The sequence below is a fragment of the Antechinus flavipes genome, chromosome 2 (assembly GCF_016432865.1).
Source record: "Antechinus flavipes isolate AdamAnt ecotype Samford, QLD, Australia chromosome 2, AdamAnt_v2, whole genome shotgun sequence".
NCBI classification, from domain to species: Eukaryota; Metazoa; Chordata; class Mammalia; order Dasyuromorphia; family Dasyuridae; genus Antechinus; species Antechinus flavipes.
The window spans coordinates 396225968-396244347 of record NC_067399.1 but is presented as its reverse complement, the minus strand read 5'-3'; the positions used below and the strand labels follow the sequence as shown (position 1 = coordinate 396244347).

General features: G+C 34.5%; 1 protein-coding gene across 4 annotated transcripts in view; it reads right to left on the bottom strand.

Moving 5' to 3' along the window:
• Positions 1–18380, bottom strand: part of SH3RF2 (SH3 domain containing ring finger 2) — a 145256-nt gene that overhangs the window by 57980 nt on the left and 68896 nt on the right. For all 4 annotated transcript variants that reach the window (XM_051978645.1, XM_051978646.1, XM_051978644.1 and 1 more), the window contains exons 3-4: positions 15379–15474; positions 9487–9810 (exon numbers count right to left, since the gene is read on the bottom strand). In XM_051978645.1, coding sequence (XP_051834605.1) covers positions 9487–9810; positions 15379–15474 — 420 coding nt within the window. The remainder of the gene's footprint in view (positions 1–9486; positions 9811–15378; positions 15475–18380) is intronic.

The following is an 18380-nucleotide window of genomic DNA, read 5'->3' as shown; positions in this document are numbered from 1 at the left end:
TTTAAAGAGGATCCTGATTTGGTTTCAAATCTCTTTGTTGCTTCTTTTAAAAGTAGAAAAGTCAGAAAAATGTTCTCATACTTTATATGCTTTGGAAGTCCCCCAAATGTCTTCTGCTTTTTTTCCCAACTGATGGAGTTGTCAGTCAGAGCCTGACTCCTAGCATGTCTGCAAAGTCTTGAGATAGTTCTGGGATTTCTTTTCACCTCAGGGAAAAATATTTTGTGGAGGGAGTGGTGAGAGGAAATGAAAAAGAAAAGGCCATATCTGCCTATATGCATCTTAGGGGCTATAGGTCCAACTTGCTAGCCTGGAAATCAAAAGGAAGCTCAGAAGAACAGAAGGCAGCAACCATTCTGGGCTATGGCATCTAAAGGTGGTTCTGTGATGTGAGTATATATAGAGGGGGGAATTAGCTCAGTGTTGTTGGGCAGCTAGGTGGTACAATGGATATATATATATAGTGGAGTCAGGAAATCTTTTTTTTTTCCCTGAGGTCAAAGGTGGCCTGAGACACTTATTTGCCTCAGTCTCCTCATCTGAAGAACTGGAAAAGAAAATGGGAAATCACTTCAGGATCTTTAATAAGAAAACCCCAAATAGGGTGGTCACAAAGAGTTGGACATGACTGAACAACAACATAGCACATGAACATTCTCATGTTTAGTAGTTCTACATAAAATTTGCTTGTGAATCTTAAGGTCAAGTTATTTAACTTCTGAAATCCTCCATTTCCATTATGCAGTGGTGGCAGTGGGGTACAGAAAAGCAACATGGGATGATGGAGCACGGTAGGTTAGACTCAAGAAGATCTGAATGGAAACCCCAAAGGCAACATGACATTTACTAGCTGTGTGAGTCTGAGGAAGCTACTTAAGGGCTATATGCTCCAGGCAACCAGTTGGGACTTAAGTCTTAATAGCATTTATTTTTCAAAAATTTACAATGTAAATACATATAAAGATAGTTTTCAACATTTATTTTTGTAAAACTTTGTGTTTTTAATTTTTCTCTCTCCTTCCCTAGTATCTCCTTTCCCCAAGACAGCAAGCAATCTGATACAGGTTGAATATATACAATCCATTTAAACATATTTCCATACTTGTCATGGGGACTTACGTTTTAAGAAGTTTAAATTTTCACTGGCAGAAGGAGTTTTCTAAGAATTCTTCATGCTAACAAAATCTGCTGCTGCTGCTGTTTTCAGTAGTTTCAGTCTTGTCCAACTCTTTATCACCCCATTTTGAGGTTTTCTTAACAAGAGGTACTAGAATGGTTTGCCATTTCCTTCTCAAGCTCATTTTACAAATGAGGAAACTAAGGCAAATAGTATGTGCCCAGGGTCACAGAGCTAGCAAGTTTCTGAGGCTGGATTTGAACTTGAGAAGATGAATCTTCCTGCTTGGCCTAGAATACTCCACTACCTAGCAGAAAATCATTACTCCTTCATATATTCAGAGTCAGAGGATAATATCTTTACCACCTACTTTATAGGATGATTGTGAGGACCAAATGGGGCAAAGATAAAAAATGCTTTGTAAACTTTAAAATGCTCTACGATATAAATGTCAGTTCTCATTACTATAGCATCATGGATTTAGAGCTGGAAGAGGTCTTAGAGGTCAACTAGTCCAATCCCTTATTTTTACAGATGAGGAAACTGAGGCCCAGAAAAGTTATTCCGACTCCTTAACTTTTACTTTTGACTACTTTATATGAAATAAGAAGTGTTTTTGGTTGTTTCACCAATATTTAAACAAACGTGCTAACACTTATAATAATCTCCTAGTGACAGGGGGAGAACATAGCATTAATATTCAATATTGAGGTGGGGTGATTACCTCAAGCTATGTCCTTTTACATTATGAATATATCAGACCTGCCTGCTCTGAATTAAACTAGGATTTCTTGCTCTGATTCAGCCTCTATGTAAATTAGGCAGAAAATCAGAAAGAAGAATTGAAGTGTAGCGAAATAAAAACAACAGTAACAACTTTGTTCATCAGACTTTTGGAGAATAAAGCTTTGTGTGAGTGAATGATATCCTTCCTATGAAAGTGGGCTCTGAACTTTTTGTTCACACTCCTACTGCAGGAGTCTATAAAGGAAGAATTACAAGTTGCATTGTTACTGCTTTAATTATGAGTCATAAAGCCTCCACTCATGACTCAGGAAGAAGAACTTTCCATTTCTTTCTCTCTTTCTCTTCCCCCTTTCTTCCCCCCTTCTCTTCTCTATCTCTTTCTTCTCTCTGTCTCTGTGTGTCTCCCTCTGTGACGCTCTGTCTCTCTGTCTTTCTCTCTCTCCCCCTACTCCCCGGCTCAGTAAGATGTGTATTAGGGGAACCGTGTATACATGAATAGAAATATGTTCACGAATACCCAAATATGTGTATTATGTGGAAGGAAAGTCATGTGTTTGTGCTTTAAAGAAGAATATTTCTACATTTGTATAAAAGAATGCAGAATGAAGAAAAAATAGAACAAAGAAAATATCTACAAAGACTATAACAGTGTAAAGGAAAAAAAAAACCCACAAAATCCCAGAGTTATCAAGGATCTCAGAAATCATCTAGGTGAACTAATGGCTGAACAAGAACTCCTCTACAACGTGATTCTTCAATCTTTACTTTACGGCCTCCCATAATGGAGAACTCATTATTTTTAGGGTAGCTGTCACTGGAAAGAAGTATATCCTTATATTGAACCTAAATTTCCTCTTTCCAAACTCTATATATTGTTCTTAGTTCTATCCTCTATGTTAATTAGCAAAACATTAATCCTACTTTCATATGGCAACTTTTAAGTTCCTGGAAACAGCCTCTCTAAGTATCTTTAGACAAAACATCCTCAGTTTTTTCCAATGGAGCCATACAAGTAAATCATGGACTTGAGGTCCTTCATCCTTCTGGCTTTCTTCTTATGTTCTCTAGTTTATCAATATTCTTCCTACAATGTGATACCAAAAACTAACAACATTATAGCCAATGTGATCTGACCAGGCAAATAAATAGAAAGATCATCATTTATTCCTGGAAACTATACCCCTTCTGATAATACACAATTTAATATTGCATTCTTGAATGCCATACTGGACTGCTGACTCAAATTATATTTTTATTCCATCAAAACCCCAAGACTTTATTCAAACACACTCCTATATAATCATGACGCTAAGTAGTGTAGTACATAGAGCACTGAGCCTGGAATGAGGAAGATCTGAATTCAAATCCAGCCTTGGATCCTTGATACTAGATATGTGAACCTGGGCAGGTCACTTGACCTCTGATTACTTCAGTTTCCTCATCTGCAAAATGAATGTAATAATAATGAAATGTAATGATTATATATATATGTATATATATATATATACACATATATATATGAGAAAAATATTTTAACTCAGTATATGGCAGCACATAGTAGGTATTATATCAATGCCAGCTACCATTATGATGATGATGATGATATATCTCTTCCATCTTGTATTTATAGCATTGATTTCTCAAACTGAAATGTAAGACTTTATATTTATCCCTATAAATGTCATTTTATTAAGTATATTTATTCCTATAAATGTCATTTTATTAGGTTCAGTACAATAAGATTCAGTTCTAGCCTATTAAGACCCTTTTCTGAATCCTTTTCTGAAGATCCTTATTAAATTTGAAAATGAGATATTTTCAAATTTAATAAGGATCTTATTATCCAAGTTACTGGAAAAATGTTTAACAGAACAGAAGTTCTACTGGAGACTTCCTTCTAAGCTAACAATGATCTAGGGGTGTGCTGGTAAATATTTAACAACTAGTTTTCCAAAACAAACAAAAAAATAGAAGCAGGACATACTTTTGAATTTAATTTCTATAATTTTTTCTCTCTCACTTTCTTAAGTTTAAACAGTTAAGAAATAAGACATCGAGCTCTGATTTGCAGCTTTGCTAATTTCTGAGGTGTAAATGCTTACACTAAAAATTTTACCATCAGCTTTCATTAGTTGGTTTGAGTTGGGTCCATTATATCCTTACATTTCTATATTAGTGACTACTCTTAATTATTTTGAATTTATCCAATTGTACCATCATCATATCTCTCCAATAATGAGTTACTTTATTAAACATTTAAATAATTAATCAAAACAATTCATTTATTAATTCATTAAAAATTTTAAAATCTAGGTAAACTATATCTATATGATTTCTCTGAATAGGGTTAAGAATTTGCCTAGGGTCATACAACTAGTAATTATCAAATATCTGAAACTACATTTGAACTCAGATCTCTCCTGAGTCCAGAGCTAGTGTTCTATCTACTGAACCACTTAATTGCCTTTTGGCTTAGTAATTCTTAAAAAAAAAAAAATTAGAACTCAGTTCTATGTATTAATCAAGCTTGATTGCAGAAGGCTGCTACTGGAGATATATTCTCCTATCTTTTGAAAAAGAAATGATCTATAGGCATGTAATAGAGCATATGATGTCAGATATAATCAATGTACCACTTTGTTTTGCTTAATGGTGATTCCTTCCTACAAAAGATGGGGATGGGTGTGTGTGTGTGTGTGTGTGTGTGTGTGTGTGTGTGTGTGTGTGTGTATTGGGAAATGAAACAATTTTTAAAAACCATCAGTCAAACAACAAAAAAGAATGTCACTTTGTAGGGGGGGAAGTTTGTGTGTGTATATATGGGGATGGTATATTGAAGTCTTTGTTATGTAGGAAAAATGTTGTGTGTATATGTGTGTTGGGGGTGGTGATAGAGGGAATGATCAGTACAAAGGGGGCTAAAATGGCAGGTGTAGTGAACCTGTTATTATGTTGATCCATAATGACCTTTTAGTTCATTAGGTCATTTAGACCTTTTTCAGACATATTACTTTCTAAATTGTAGTTTAGCTGACACATTGAACAAAATACTAGGACTGAAGTTTGGAAAACCTGAGTTCAAATTCAGCCTCAGATATCTTCCTAGGTATATGACCTGAGCAAGTCACTTAAGGTCAGTTATAAAAAGGGAATAATAATTATGCCCCAGAGTTGTTGTAAGGATTGAATGAGATAATATTGGCACTTAGCCCAGTGCCTAGCACACAGTAGGCACTTATTCCCTTCTCTTTCTCATCCCCAATTTAAGTCCTGGACTTTAAAGCTAGAAATGAACTGTTGCACTATTTCTACTAACATTTAAGTCTCAGACAAGTCCTTGACTTTCTCCTTTTTCTTGTCTTGTTAAAAAGGGATTAAAATTCAGTTAAACTGTTTAATCCCAAGGTAGAGATTCATGTTTAAAAACGAGATTTACTGCTCTTTTAAAAAAATCAGTACATGCCAAGTTTGGCTTTTCAGGTTGCTACCTGCACAGCTAAAAAGAGTGTTTGCAGTAGAATTCCCAGTATGCAATTCACTTCTTAATTACTTGGTCTCATCAATCTACTCTTTCATCTTCCAAAACTGCCTTTCATCCTAAATAAGTACCCACTACCAGAAAGATTTTGGCTCTTGGGTTACCTTACTGCCTTCCTTTAGTTTATAACCTTTTAGGGTGCCCGATGTTAAAATGAGTCGTAATCACTCAGACCTTTTCATAATAAGTCTTTGAGTAGGAATTGTGTTCTTGGCTCTGTCTCCATTATACTTCTCATCTCCCCTATTTCTCCTCCGGGTTTTCTTCTGTAGCCTATGCCAATCACCATTGTACTGTTCTCTCATGCTAAGTTTCTGGCACTCTGTCCTGTATTTATAATTTAGTGTCCCACCAATCTTATCTCCTTCTCGAGACCAGAGGTATTTTTTTTTTTTTACCTTTTGGATATTATGGACCTTTTCTTAGATTTTTAAAAAAATTCATAATGAAGAAAATGCTAAATATCAAATAGAGAATGTGGAAATTAAGTTATAATTTTTTTCCACCCAACATTTTCCTGAAATCTTTCTGTGTATATACTCCTTGGAGGTCTGTGGATTTGAGATTGAGACTCTTTCCTCTAAAATAGCCTAGTTCATTAAATGCTATGTTCAGAATAAGGAGATTTAGGTCTACTATCCCTCCTTACTTCTCACTGGCCATTGTGAACTTGGGTTTAGTTTCCTCCTTCATAAAATGGTAGTAATAATATTTATCCTGATTAGCTCAGAGATGTCTTGATAATTTTAAGTGAGTCACATACACACACCCATAGAGTCCTGGAGTGAAGTGACTTTAGAAGTAATTTATTCCAACTCCATCATTTTAAAGAATACAACACAGGAGATTTAGAATAAATGACCTCTGAGGTCATTTGGTTTAGATTCTTCATTTTACCTCTGAGGAAATTCTAAGGCTCAGAAAATTGAATGAGTTTGTTATGATCTCATGTGGTACAGCTAGGATTTGAACTCAGACCCTCTATCTTCAGATTTAGTGCTCCTTCCATGGCCCTGCACCAGAAATGTGCTTTGTGACTGAAATGCATCCTTCCCTACAAATATAAGCTATTACATGTTTCTCCATTCAAGACCCTCCCCACTTGACTCACTATTGTTGGACCTTTTAGACACTTTCCGGCTTGGTTAGGTGACTTTCAGAGTTTGTCTAAAAGATCATCCTGTTCAAACCACAACCACACAAGAGCTCACTCACAGCTCAGATTCACAACAAATGAAATATTTAGGCAGCTAAGTGGCATAGTGCATGAAGTGCTAGGCTTGGAATCCTGGAATCAGGATGACCCAAATTCAAGTATTACCTGAGACATTGAATAGATGTGTGATTCTAGAAAATTATTTCACCTTTCTCAGACTCAGTTTTATCATCTGTAAAATGGGGGTGACAATAGCACCTATCCTCATAGGGTTATTGTGAGTTCTAAATAAAATAATATGTGTAAAGGACTTCGCAAACCCTTAAAGCAATTTATAAATAATAATGAATTAGAATGACAAACAAGACCATGCATAGTAGAATGCTAGAATAAAAGCAAGACCATGTATAGTAGAGTGATAAAATATTATAATGATATGTCATTATTTCAGGAAAAGTAGAGATGAATATGGATTAGAATTTTCAAAGAATGAGTTATTCCTGAAGAAGGGAGGGCTTAAGGTGGCTTCTGAAGGTTTCATAGCATTTATATAAAGAGAAACATATATAATTGGCATTAAAAATTTTTTTTCATTAGATGAAACGATGATCAAGAAAATTCAATGAGAAATGACAGAAATGACAGTAAGTGATTTCTTCTATCCCAGATCTGCATAGGAGGTTCACCAGAAGCCTGAGTGTCATTGGTAAGGAAATTTTTCTCAAAAGGTCAGCCCCAGCATGATCAAAGTCACATGCTACTTGCAACACTCTGGAACCAAACTGACCATTTCACTCAAAACTGTTGCAAGAGGTTGGCCCTGACATAAAGACTTAATTCAAGATCTAAAGGTAAGGCGACAAAGAAAACACTAATCAGTACAAAAAATTATTGCAAATCGAAAGAGCTTTCAGAAAAGAAAGTTTATCTATAATAATTGCAAAAGCAGAAAGTCAAAAGAGAAAAAATGGATTTTCCACAAGAGTGCATGAATTCCTAGAAGAAATGAAAGAAGAGATTTAAAAAATACTCTAGAGAAAAGAATTGGAAAATGAACAAATAGTTTAGAAAAGAAAGCTATGAACTTTACTCAAGTAAAGGATTCTTTGAAATCTAGAATAGACTGAAAAGAAATCAATGACCCCAAGAAAAAGCAAGAAATACCAGACAACATCAACACATTAAAAAATAGAAGAAAATGTAAGCTACTTATCTGAAAAACAACTGAGTTGGAAAACAAATCAAGGAAGGATACTGTAAGAATAATTAGATTTCCTGAAAAACATGATTTAAAAAACCTGGACTATATCAAGAAATCATAAATGAAAAATTTCCAATCTTGTAATAAACAAAATCTAGAACTTCTACATCAAAAAAATACTACAAATATTCAGAAAGAAGCAGCTCAAATACTAAAGGATCACAATCAGGACGCTCAAGACACGGTTTCTGCTATGAATAAAAGGAGATCATGGAATATAATATTTCAAAAGACAAAAGATACATATTTATAAATGAATATTTTCTTATATAATTGAAAAACTGCAAAACTGAGTATAATTCTACAAGGGGAAAATAGAGCCTTAGTGAAAACGAAAACTCTGAAGGATTTCTGATGCAAAAAGCAGACCCCGAGTAGGAACTTTGCAATATAAACACAAAAGTTCAGAGGAATTGAGAAAGGTAAATTCATTTGAAGCAACTGGACAGAGTTTTATAATCTGCCAACATTCTAATAGAGGGAGAAGAAACAAAAGTCCTTTTAGAACCTTATGTCTTAAGAGGATTGAGAGAGTTAAATAAGAAAAAAAATTATTTGTTCTGAATAGAGAGAAAGGATAAAAGGAATACACTAATATGGAAAAGAGGAAGAAGAAGATAGAACTTGCTATTTCTCATAACTGTATTACATGAAAAAATATGAAAACATGGAGGAAAAGGTGGAGGGAATGTATAGCAGATAAGCCCCATTCTTATCTGAAATGAACAAATAAAGGCTGAACAAATACACAAAGATTTTGGTATAGAAATTCATGAAATTAAACAGGGAAACAAGTGATTATGGGGAATATAAGTTAAGAGGAAGGAAAATATCTAGGAAAAAATAGCCACAATCAAAACAAACCTCTAGGATCCTGAAGCAGGGAATAAAAGGGAGAAAAAAGAAAATAACTAGAATATAAGGGGGTACTTTAGGCTGCTTCTCAGATCACAGAAATGGATGAACAAATTGTGGCAGTTGAATGTAATAGGATATTATTTCATAGTAAAAATTATGAGAATTTCAGAGACTACAGAGTAGAGTAAACTGACACAGAGTAAATTAGCAGAACAATTTAACAAGGATAGCAACATTTTGCTTGACTCAATTTTTTTTTTAAAAGGGTATTTTTCTTCTTCTTGGTTAGTTGTGAGGAATACGTCAGAAGATAAGGTTGGCACCAACAGCAATACAAAAGAAAAAAAGGCCACTGAAACAGGTTTTTTTTAAATACACAGAAGAGAATAGAAGGAAATTCAGAAGGAAGACAAGGAATGTAGTTTTGAAAGTAGCACACAAAATTTATTTTGTATCTTAAATTCATGGGCTCATAAACTGTATATGAAAATGATCTTTTTTGGTATTTAAATTTAAATAATTAAAATGAAAAGAAAAACATTACTGAATTTAGGGTAGTTTTTTGTCATTATATGATCAATCAATAGATACCAAGAATACAACTACTAAAATGGGGGTAATCTACTATTTTTTTTTTAACTATTACTATTTTTACTATTTACTATTTTTTTTCATTAAAATGGGCCCTGATGCTTGAACAAGTTGCGAATCACCATATTAAACAAGAAACAAACACAACAACATTGTATTAATCATTTCCTAAAGTCCCAGTCTATCCCTAGTTTAAAATGTCAAATGTATTTTCTTACCTGGACAGGGCTGTTAGATGAGAGTTCTTTCTTCTCCAAATTCTGAGATGACACAGAAGGATTGCTGGAGCTAATAAGCACAGGGGAGCCAATTTTTACCATTTGTTGTCCTGAAGATGAATGGACCATTCTGTTGAGGGTGTTCAAGGCTGTCATGATGGAGAATTGTCTTGGGTTCTTCCTTCTGGATTCTAAGACTTGATTGAAGGCTGTTGAGTCTGCCACTTTGCTTCTAGGAGAAGAGGATGTCAGGGACATACTCTTTATATGGGATGACCGATGGCTTTTGCCCTTCTCTAACAGACGTCTTGCGGTGAGGTTTGGCTGGAATACAAAAAATCCAATGAAAATTGTGGTTTTGTCACTTTAGCGTTAAATTTAGAACTCATTGAACTGGTTTCTATAGACCTTCTATAGACAAGGTTAAGTATTTGGAATTCTTTGAATTTGTTCTTTTTATTCTAGTGAAAGAAATTCCCAGGATTCCCTCCCCTACTATTGTACCAATAGTATTTACATTCACATTTAGGTTCTATCTAGATAAGCATAGCAAATCTATACATTTGATCTTGGAAGTAGGAACTTGGTACAGCAAAAACAATGCCGAACTTAGAGATCTAAACTTGGAGATATAGTATCCACATTCAAATCTTGACTCTAGGTAATTTTGGTAATTCAACTTTACTTCTAAAAACTTCAGTTTCCTCATCTATAACAAAGCGGGGAGAAGGGATTTAGATAGATACCCTCTACAATATTTTCTACCTCTAGATCTAAGAAGCTATGATATTAATTCTTGCAGAGATGGGGTTAGGGTTGGGCAATTTTCAAATAACAGGCCAAGTCAATTTTTGTTTTCCAATCTTGGGCAGAGTTTCTAAGAGTATGCTATTGCTAAAATTCTTCCTCTTCTTCAGTGTAGACACCACTGGCAATCTTTTAGAGCACAGAACAATGATGCAATTTTCCAAAAGAGTTCCCAGATACCCAAACACTTCACAGAAACAGAGGTAAATGTGATCATGAAAATAAAATGATCAATTTTCCAAGTTGTCTCTGTGGCTCCTTCTCATTTGTATGGAACTATAAAAATGTTCTCAAACAGGTGATATTTCCTTGTTATTAGTTTGTAAGCTGTATGAAGTGAGGGACCCAAGTCTGATCTAACCCAAGTATAACAGGTGCTTAAATAACTATTTACTGTAGTTATTATTCTGTCTCTTTACCCTGAACATTCACAGGAATACACTTGGCTTCTTTTTAGGTTAAAATCTATTTTCTTAAATCTTCTCTTTTGAATTCTATTGTTTCCCTTACCCAGGGTAACTGGGGCTAAGTGACTTGCCCAGAGTCACAAAGCTAGAAAGTATTAATTATCTGAAGTCATATTTCAACTCAGGCCCGCCAGACTCCAGGGTTGGTGTTATATCCTCTGTGCCATTTAGCTACCCTGATCATTGTTTTTTCTCAGTTTATTCCTAACCTATCCATTCTTCAAGATCTAACAAGTATGAAACTTTCACTACTCTTAACTCATTGTTTTTTCATTTTCTCTGGAAGGCAATAACATTTATAGGTCAGCCATTGTGTATTTAATCATACATTGTTTGGAGTGTTATTGTACCACTTAATGTTTAGAAGTCCTTCCTATTAAGTTAGATTCTAACTCTCTGAAGGGATGGCTGAGTGTTCGAACACAATTCTAGATACCAATTAGCCATTCATCATGCTTGAATTGAATTAATCAAATTTATTGCCAACTGAAGTAAAATTATAACTGTAGAAATAAATTCCTTCTTTACAGGCTTAAATATTCTGTTGTTCCTAGTTAAGGCCTCCTTTTAACCCATAAAGGGGTAGAGTATTAAAAAAATCTTTGGCCTTTGTCCACTTTGTTATTCAAAGGGCATAATTACACTAGTAAGGAGAATTGTAGAGTTAAGTATTTATTACTCATATAAAAAAATCTTTTAGATTCTTTGAGCTCAGCAAGAGTAATAAATTAAATTTGACAAGCATTTATTAACTACCCATTATACAAAAGACAAAAATTAGAATTATTCTTGATTAAGAGTACAACACAGAATATATTGGAGATGATGTCCTATTTTGCATCTTGTACTTCCCCTTCTCTATTTAGATATAATCCAAGAAAAAAAAGGATGCATTAAAAAAAAAATGCACTGTTTGCTAAGAGTCTTCACAAGAAATCAATGTTTTCTTTCAATTTTTTTTTAATGATATATGGGTGATTCAAAGTTCATTTGAAGAATTTTCAGCAAGTTCTAGTCTTAATTAAGTAATGACAGAAGTCAAATGTAAGAACCATTTTAAAGTATTCAAGTATTTTTAAAAATCTGAATCTTGGAAGATAGCAATTACTCAGAAATATAGGTGTCTTTCTACTAATTATAAGAATAGATATATGACTGGTTTGATTATTTCCTTGAGTATTCTTCAAATTACTGATTTTGAAGGATAGGAGAATAAAAATGATTATAAAATATAATGACAAGATTTTAAAGATTGATGATAAACTGTATGATATTCTTCATTTGGGGGACATGGAAAAAGTATATGAAGTAATCAAGAAGTTATTATTCAAAGGGTTGTAAACATTTAGAAAGGGAAATAGTGAAGAGTCATCATTGATTGAAAAAGAGTAAGACATGTCTAAAATTCTCTTTTAGACAAGTTATAATTATCTCTAGAGAAAGAACTAATAGTATCTGAATACAGATGAAGGCATACTATTTTTCACTTTCTTTTTAATTTTGACTTTTCTTCTACAAAATGACTAATATGGAAATATATTTCACATCATTACACATGCATAACTTAGATATTTACCATTTCAGGGAAGAGACAGAAGAAGACAGAAATTGGAACTCAATAATTAATAAAATGTTATTTTAAAAAGATTTTTTTCTCTAAAAAAAGAGCCACATTAATAGAATTATAGAAGGGGAGAAATACTATAGGAAAAAAATAATCATTTGTTAAGTATTTACTATGTGCCAAGCACTGGAGATATAATATATAAAAAAGCAAAACAATTTCTACTAATTTTTTTTTCGTTGTTGTTGTTGAGGAAATTGGGATTATGTGACTTGTCCAGGGTCACACAGTCAGGAAGTGTTAAGTGTCTGAGGTCAGATTTGAACTCAGGTCTTCCCAACTTCAGGGCTGGTGCTCTATCCACTGTGCCATTTAGCTGTTCCCAGCCCCTACTTTAAGCAGCTTTTATTCTACTGGGGGAGAGGGGGAGAGCCAGTAAATACGTTAATGAATCAATAAGCACTTATGAAGTATTTATTGTGTACTATATACAGGAGAGCTGAAAAGAGGAAGAAATTAAGAAGAAATGTAGTTCAAAGAATTCAGTAATGAGTGAAGTTAAGATCAGAGAAGAAATCGGAGTGTACATAACAATTAGTTGAAGTAATTCAGGATCTTAAATCTGAAGAAAATAAGACTTGTAGGGACACTATAGATGTCCTTTATATTTGAAGGAATGTGGAAGAGTCATTAAAACTTTTGCTTGGTTTCAGAATACAAAACTTCATGTAAGGACACTTTAACAATTTGAGCAATTCAAAAGAATGGATGACTTCAGATTGTTGTGCCTTGAGTTCTCTGTCATCAAAAGTTCTTTAAGCTGAGGCTAAAGGATCAGATACCTCCTTGAAGGTGTTGCAAAGGGGAGTATTGTTTTGATCAGGGCTGGACTAAATATAAACTCTTTAGTCACACTCAATACTCCAAAGTCATCCTTCAAATTCTAAAGGGATTAAGTGAAAAGTGATCCCTATAGTAAGTTCAATCAATCAATATTTATTCAGCACACACCATATATCTACAACTATGTTAGGAACTGTGGAAAAAAATTAACCCCTCACAGACCTTATAGTCTCTTTGGGAATTTGGACACTAGAAAAATTAGATAATTCCAGAAAGTATATAATTTAGTATCCTGGAGGAGAGTTCAGAGAAGAAAAAGATCATGAGAGGTCTGATAGAGAAAACTTCATGGAGATGGGTAGTACTTTGAAGGATGGTAAGACTTGAATGGGTGGGAAAGAAGGGAGTATATGAACAGAGGCATAATGTTGGCATTAAGCATGTGTGGAAATGTGGGTTGGGGAGTGGACGTGGGGTGATACAATGAAGAGATTGACTGGCCTTATTGGAATAAGGGTTTCATGTTGGGGAATAGTGAGAATTGGATTAGAAGATAAAATAGGTCAAAATCATAGACTGCCTTCAAAATTAGACAGAGAATTTTCCCAGAATAATCCCCTCTCACTCTGGACATTCTAATCTTTCCAGAAAAAGCTTTTAGCTTTACATAGTAGTTGTTTCTGTTAGTTATTTCAGTCATAGCTGATTCTTCATGATCCCATTTGGGGTTTTCTTGGCAAAGATACTAGAGCGATTTACCATTTTCTTCTCTAGCTCACTTTACAAATGAGGAAACTGAAATAACAAGGGTAAGAGGCTTTCTCAGGGCCACACAGCTAGGAAGTGTCTTATTTGAACTCAGGTCTTACTAATTCTAGGTTGACATGTTATCCACCGCCCTTATGCAGCTGTAACTACTCATATATGTTTATATGATATGTATTTCATTACATGATTCTTGCTCCATCTCCCCCCTTCACCATTCTTGATTATCTTTATTTCATCTTTATTGAAATAAAAATCTTTTGAACTGTTTGGTTCTGCACACATATATTGTATCTAGGATATACTGTAACCTATTTAACATGTAAAGGACTGCTTGTCATCTGGGGGAAGGGGTGGAGGGAGAGAGGGGAAAAATCGGAACAGAAGTGAGTGCAAGGGATAATGCTGTAAAAAATTACCCTGTCATGGGTTCAGTCAATAAAAAGTTATTTAAAAAATAAATAAATTAAAAAAAAAGAAATAAAAAATCTTTTAAAGCAAGTTTGAACTTTCTAAAAGTTAATAGTTACTTTTATAATTTACCCAACAAAATGACCAAGTTCCCTTTCTATTATTACTACTATTAATAGCTAACTGGCATTTATATAGTGGTTTAAATTTGCAAAACATTTTACAGATATCTCATTTTATCCTTAAAAACTCCAGAAAGTTAGGTATTATTATATCATTTTCAGATGAGGCTTGTTTTATAAACTAAGGCTGAAGAGAAATTAAAGTGACATGCCCAGGGCCCACACAGCTTTGAGACTGTGTTCAGATTTGAATTCAAGTCCAAATCCAGTGGTCTATCAAATGTGCTACCTACATGCCTCATTTTAATTTTGGAATGAATCCCTCCAATCACCTTGAGGTTATAGAAGCATGAATTGGAAACAGGTATAACAATAGAGCAATAGTTAATTATCCTGGTATTGACTAGATCAAGTCTGGAACAAAAAGATAATGTCTTAATAGTCTTTGTATCCCATTCACTGTATTTTGGCTTTGTACAGATAAGGACTGGACTGGTGATTTCATTTGGATAGGGAACTGCCAGGTAAAGAATCTCTCCGGGTTGACATCTTCTCTACAATTTACAGGCTTAGAGAATTTACACTGAGAGATTAAATGTCTTGTTCAGGGTCACAGAGCCAGGATCAGAGACATGTCTTGAATCCAGGGCTTTTTGACTTCAAAGTTGGCTCTCTATCCATCATACCACGCTGCCTCTCATTTTGTACACAGCACATTTTTCACAAATTGATGTTGAATGAACGAATGGTCTATTTTCCATCACCTCTTAGCTCTCAATCTAAAATAGGTAAAAACTCGGACTAAGGTTTGCATAGTCCTCTGCTATTGGGGAGAGGGCTAACATGGGGCCCAATGCTGATTATTTAGCAGTTTTCATGGGCTTAACTTAGATTTGGCTTCTACATCACTTACCTCTACAAACAAGATGGGGAAGATGCCGACTTTATCGCCTAATTTGCCTTCCGCCCAATTCTCATCAATCCTACGAATCACGGTGATAACATCATCCTGAAAGAGAGAAAGTTTCATCCTCCACATTATCTTCCAGCTTTGATGAATGACAGATTATTTAATGCAGGCTCACATTGCCAGCTATTAGATACAAGGAATTTTAAACCTTTCACATATATGCCCACACAATATTTAGTTGTTCATTCAACAAACATTCACCCAGCTTTAGAGTAGATATATTACTCTCCCCACACCCACACACAATATAGGGAGCAGCTGCTCCCTTTCTTAAAGTTAAAATCAAATTGATTTAGGGTGAAGCAGGTAGGTTGGTTCTCCTTTAATGTCCTAAGAAAATGACCCAAAGCTATTATGTATTTTGCTTAGGGGTTGGCAGAAACTTGGAGAATGACTTGGGAGAATGAAAGTGGAAATGGCACAAAAGAAAATTAACTCAGAAAGAATGGCTGGACCTGACCAAAAATGAAAGAAATTTGAGCTGGAGGCAATGATTTAAAATACTCTCAGGAATCTATTTTTAAAGTATCTAACAATGAAAATTACCCTCCAAAATATAGAAAAATACCTAGATGCAGAAGCTATCATTACCCGACAAAGACAAACAAGATGAACTATTGATCCATGTGCTTAATTTCTCACATCTATAAAATCTTTATGAAAATATCCAAAGAAAAGAGGGAGTTCTTTTGGCTTTTTTTGCAAATGATTTCCCACAGCAGACCACATCTACAGGGTCACACAAATGACTAAGAGCCGTACAGAATATAAGATGTTACTTTTTGTTCACTACCAAAAAAAGCACTCAATATGAGAGAGTGGATCCCAGCTCAACAAAGTGGTCCCTTGTACTTGATGAGATCTTAAAAGGTTCTTTGATAGATGCAACCACAAAAATAAACTTGTTTACCAATTCTTTTGTTATAAATGGCAAGTAAAGAGCAAAGCAGGAGCACCTATGCTCACCCATGGTATTCACCAGTAAACAGAGTGCACAATAAAGAGTAATTCTGTATAGACAGTGAGGTCCTTCAAAGGTTCCTGTTAACAGCTGAGATTTTGTTAACTGAATCATGACAAATATAGAACATGAGAGGATCTTGTGAGATTTAAAACCAATGGAAAAAAATCAAGAAATCCAAACAAGTTTCTTCCCCATCACTGCATCCTTTCCATCTACTATATCTACAAATACATCTATGTCTTTCTAATTCAAAACAAAAACAAAGAAACAAAAAAAAATCTTTTGATTTTTTTCTTCTTTCAGCAACTATCATTTACCTCTCATTTTTGGAGATTTTTAAAAAAGGTGTCTACAAATTTATTTATTCATCACCAATCTTTCTACAAGCTTTTGCAATAGTTTTTATCCTATCTCTCCAATGGGACTGCTTACTCAGAGCTCAATAAATTTCCTCATAATTACTGACTGATAATCTAAGTCCTTCAGCCCTTTGAATTCTGTGCAAAATCTACTGATCACTGCCTAATACTCTATTTTTTTTTCCAGTGTCTCCACCCCCTATCTCCTAATTAATTTCTTTCTTCCCTTTCACTCGACACTGAAGTGTTAGAGCCTAAATGTGATGGGTTTCACTGACGTCAACTTGTCTTATTTCAGTTTCATCTTTCTCCTTCTAGTTTCATCTTTCCACTCAAAGATATTATTTCATATAGGTACATGCAAACATTATACATGAAATATAGTATATTTGCTTATGGAGAAATAAATACAGAATTTCAGAATTGGAAATGAGAAATAGTGTGTTAGGATATATAATGTTAGAGCCAGAAGAAACCATGCCTCAACCATCTCACTTTATTAGGTTATTATAAGGCTATGGAGACATACAGAGAGACTAGGTCACAACTATCCCAGAAAGGTTACTCAACCTGATAGAAATTGGTGAAAGTCATATTACATGTAGGTGGCTGGCAAAAAAGATTTTTTTCTCCTAAAATTCCCAGTTTCCCGCTTTTATTCTATTTAGCTGCATTGCTTTTGTTTGTGCAAAAACTTTTAAATTTGACGTAACCAAAATTATTCATTTTACATCTTGTTATGCTCTCTATCATGTGTTTGGGTCATAGAGCTTCATCCCTTATTTATAAATATGATAGATAAAATTTTTCATATTCTCCACATACATATAAACATATATATCAGTGTTTTGTCCACTGTGCCACCTAATTGCCATTGCTAAGCTATGGTATCTGGCAAAAACAATAGCAGCAACAACAATCATAGCATATATTGATACAGTGCTTTGTTTTGCAAAGAAAGTATTCTTCTCACAATAATTCTGTGAGGTAAATAGTACATATGGTTTTATCCCTATTTTCTAGACCAGAAAACTGAGGTTTACCTATGGTCACACATTTGGTAAGTGAAGGAGTTGGAACTTAACTCTCTTTAATCTGAGAACCTTGAATTGCTAAGGTTTTTGGATTCTGACTCCAGCACAGATAGGCACAGAGTAAGAATATTAAATGGTGCATATAGAGGACCATTTTGGCTGTATTCAGACATCAACTTATTCTATTCTCCACTTCCTTGAGCCTTGAAATTTCACCTTTGGGATGCTCTGAGAGGTGAATTTTCATATTATTTTGACAGCAACCAGAGCTTCAATGCCTTACTATCTGCACAGTATGCTGCCACACATACTTCATTCTTTCCTCCCCTTCTCCCCTTCTCCCCATCTCCCTTTATATGTTGTCTTCTCCTATTACCATGTTATCTCTTGGAGGGTGAAGAACTGCCTTTCTTGCTTTTATTTTTAACCCCAGTGTTTAGAACAATGCTTGACCTAGTAAGCACTAAAGAAATTTCCTTCCTTCCTCCCTCCCTCCTTCCTTCCTCCCTCCCTCCTTCCTTCCTTCCTTCCTTCCTTCCTTCCTTCCTTCCTTCCTTCCTTCCTTCCTTCCTTCCTTCCTTCCTCCTT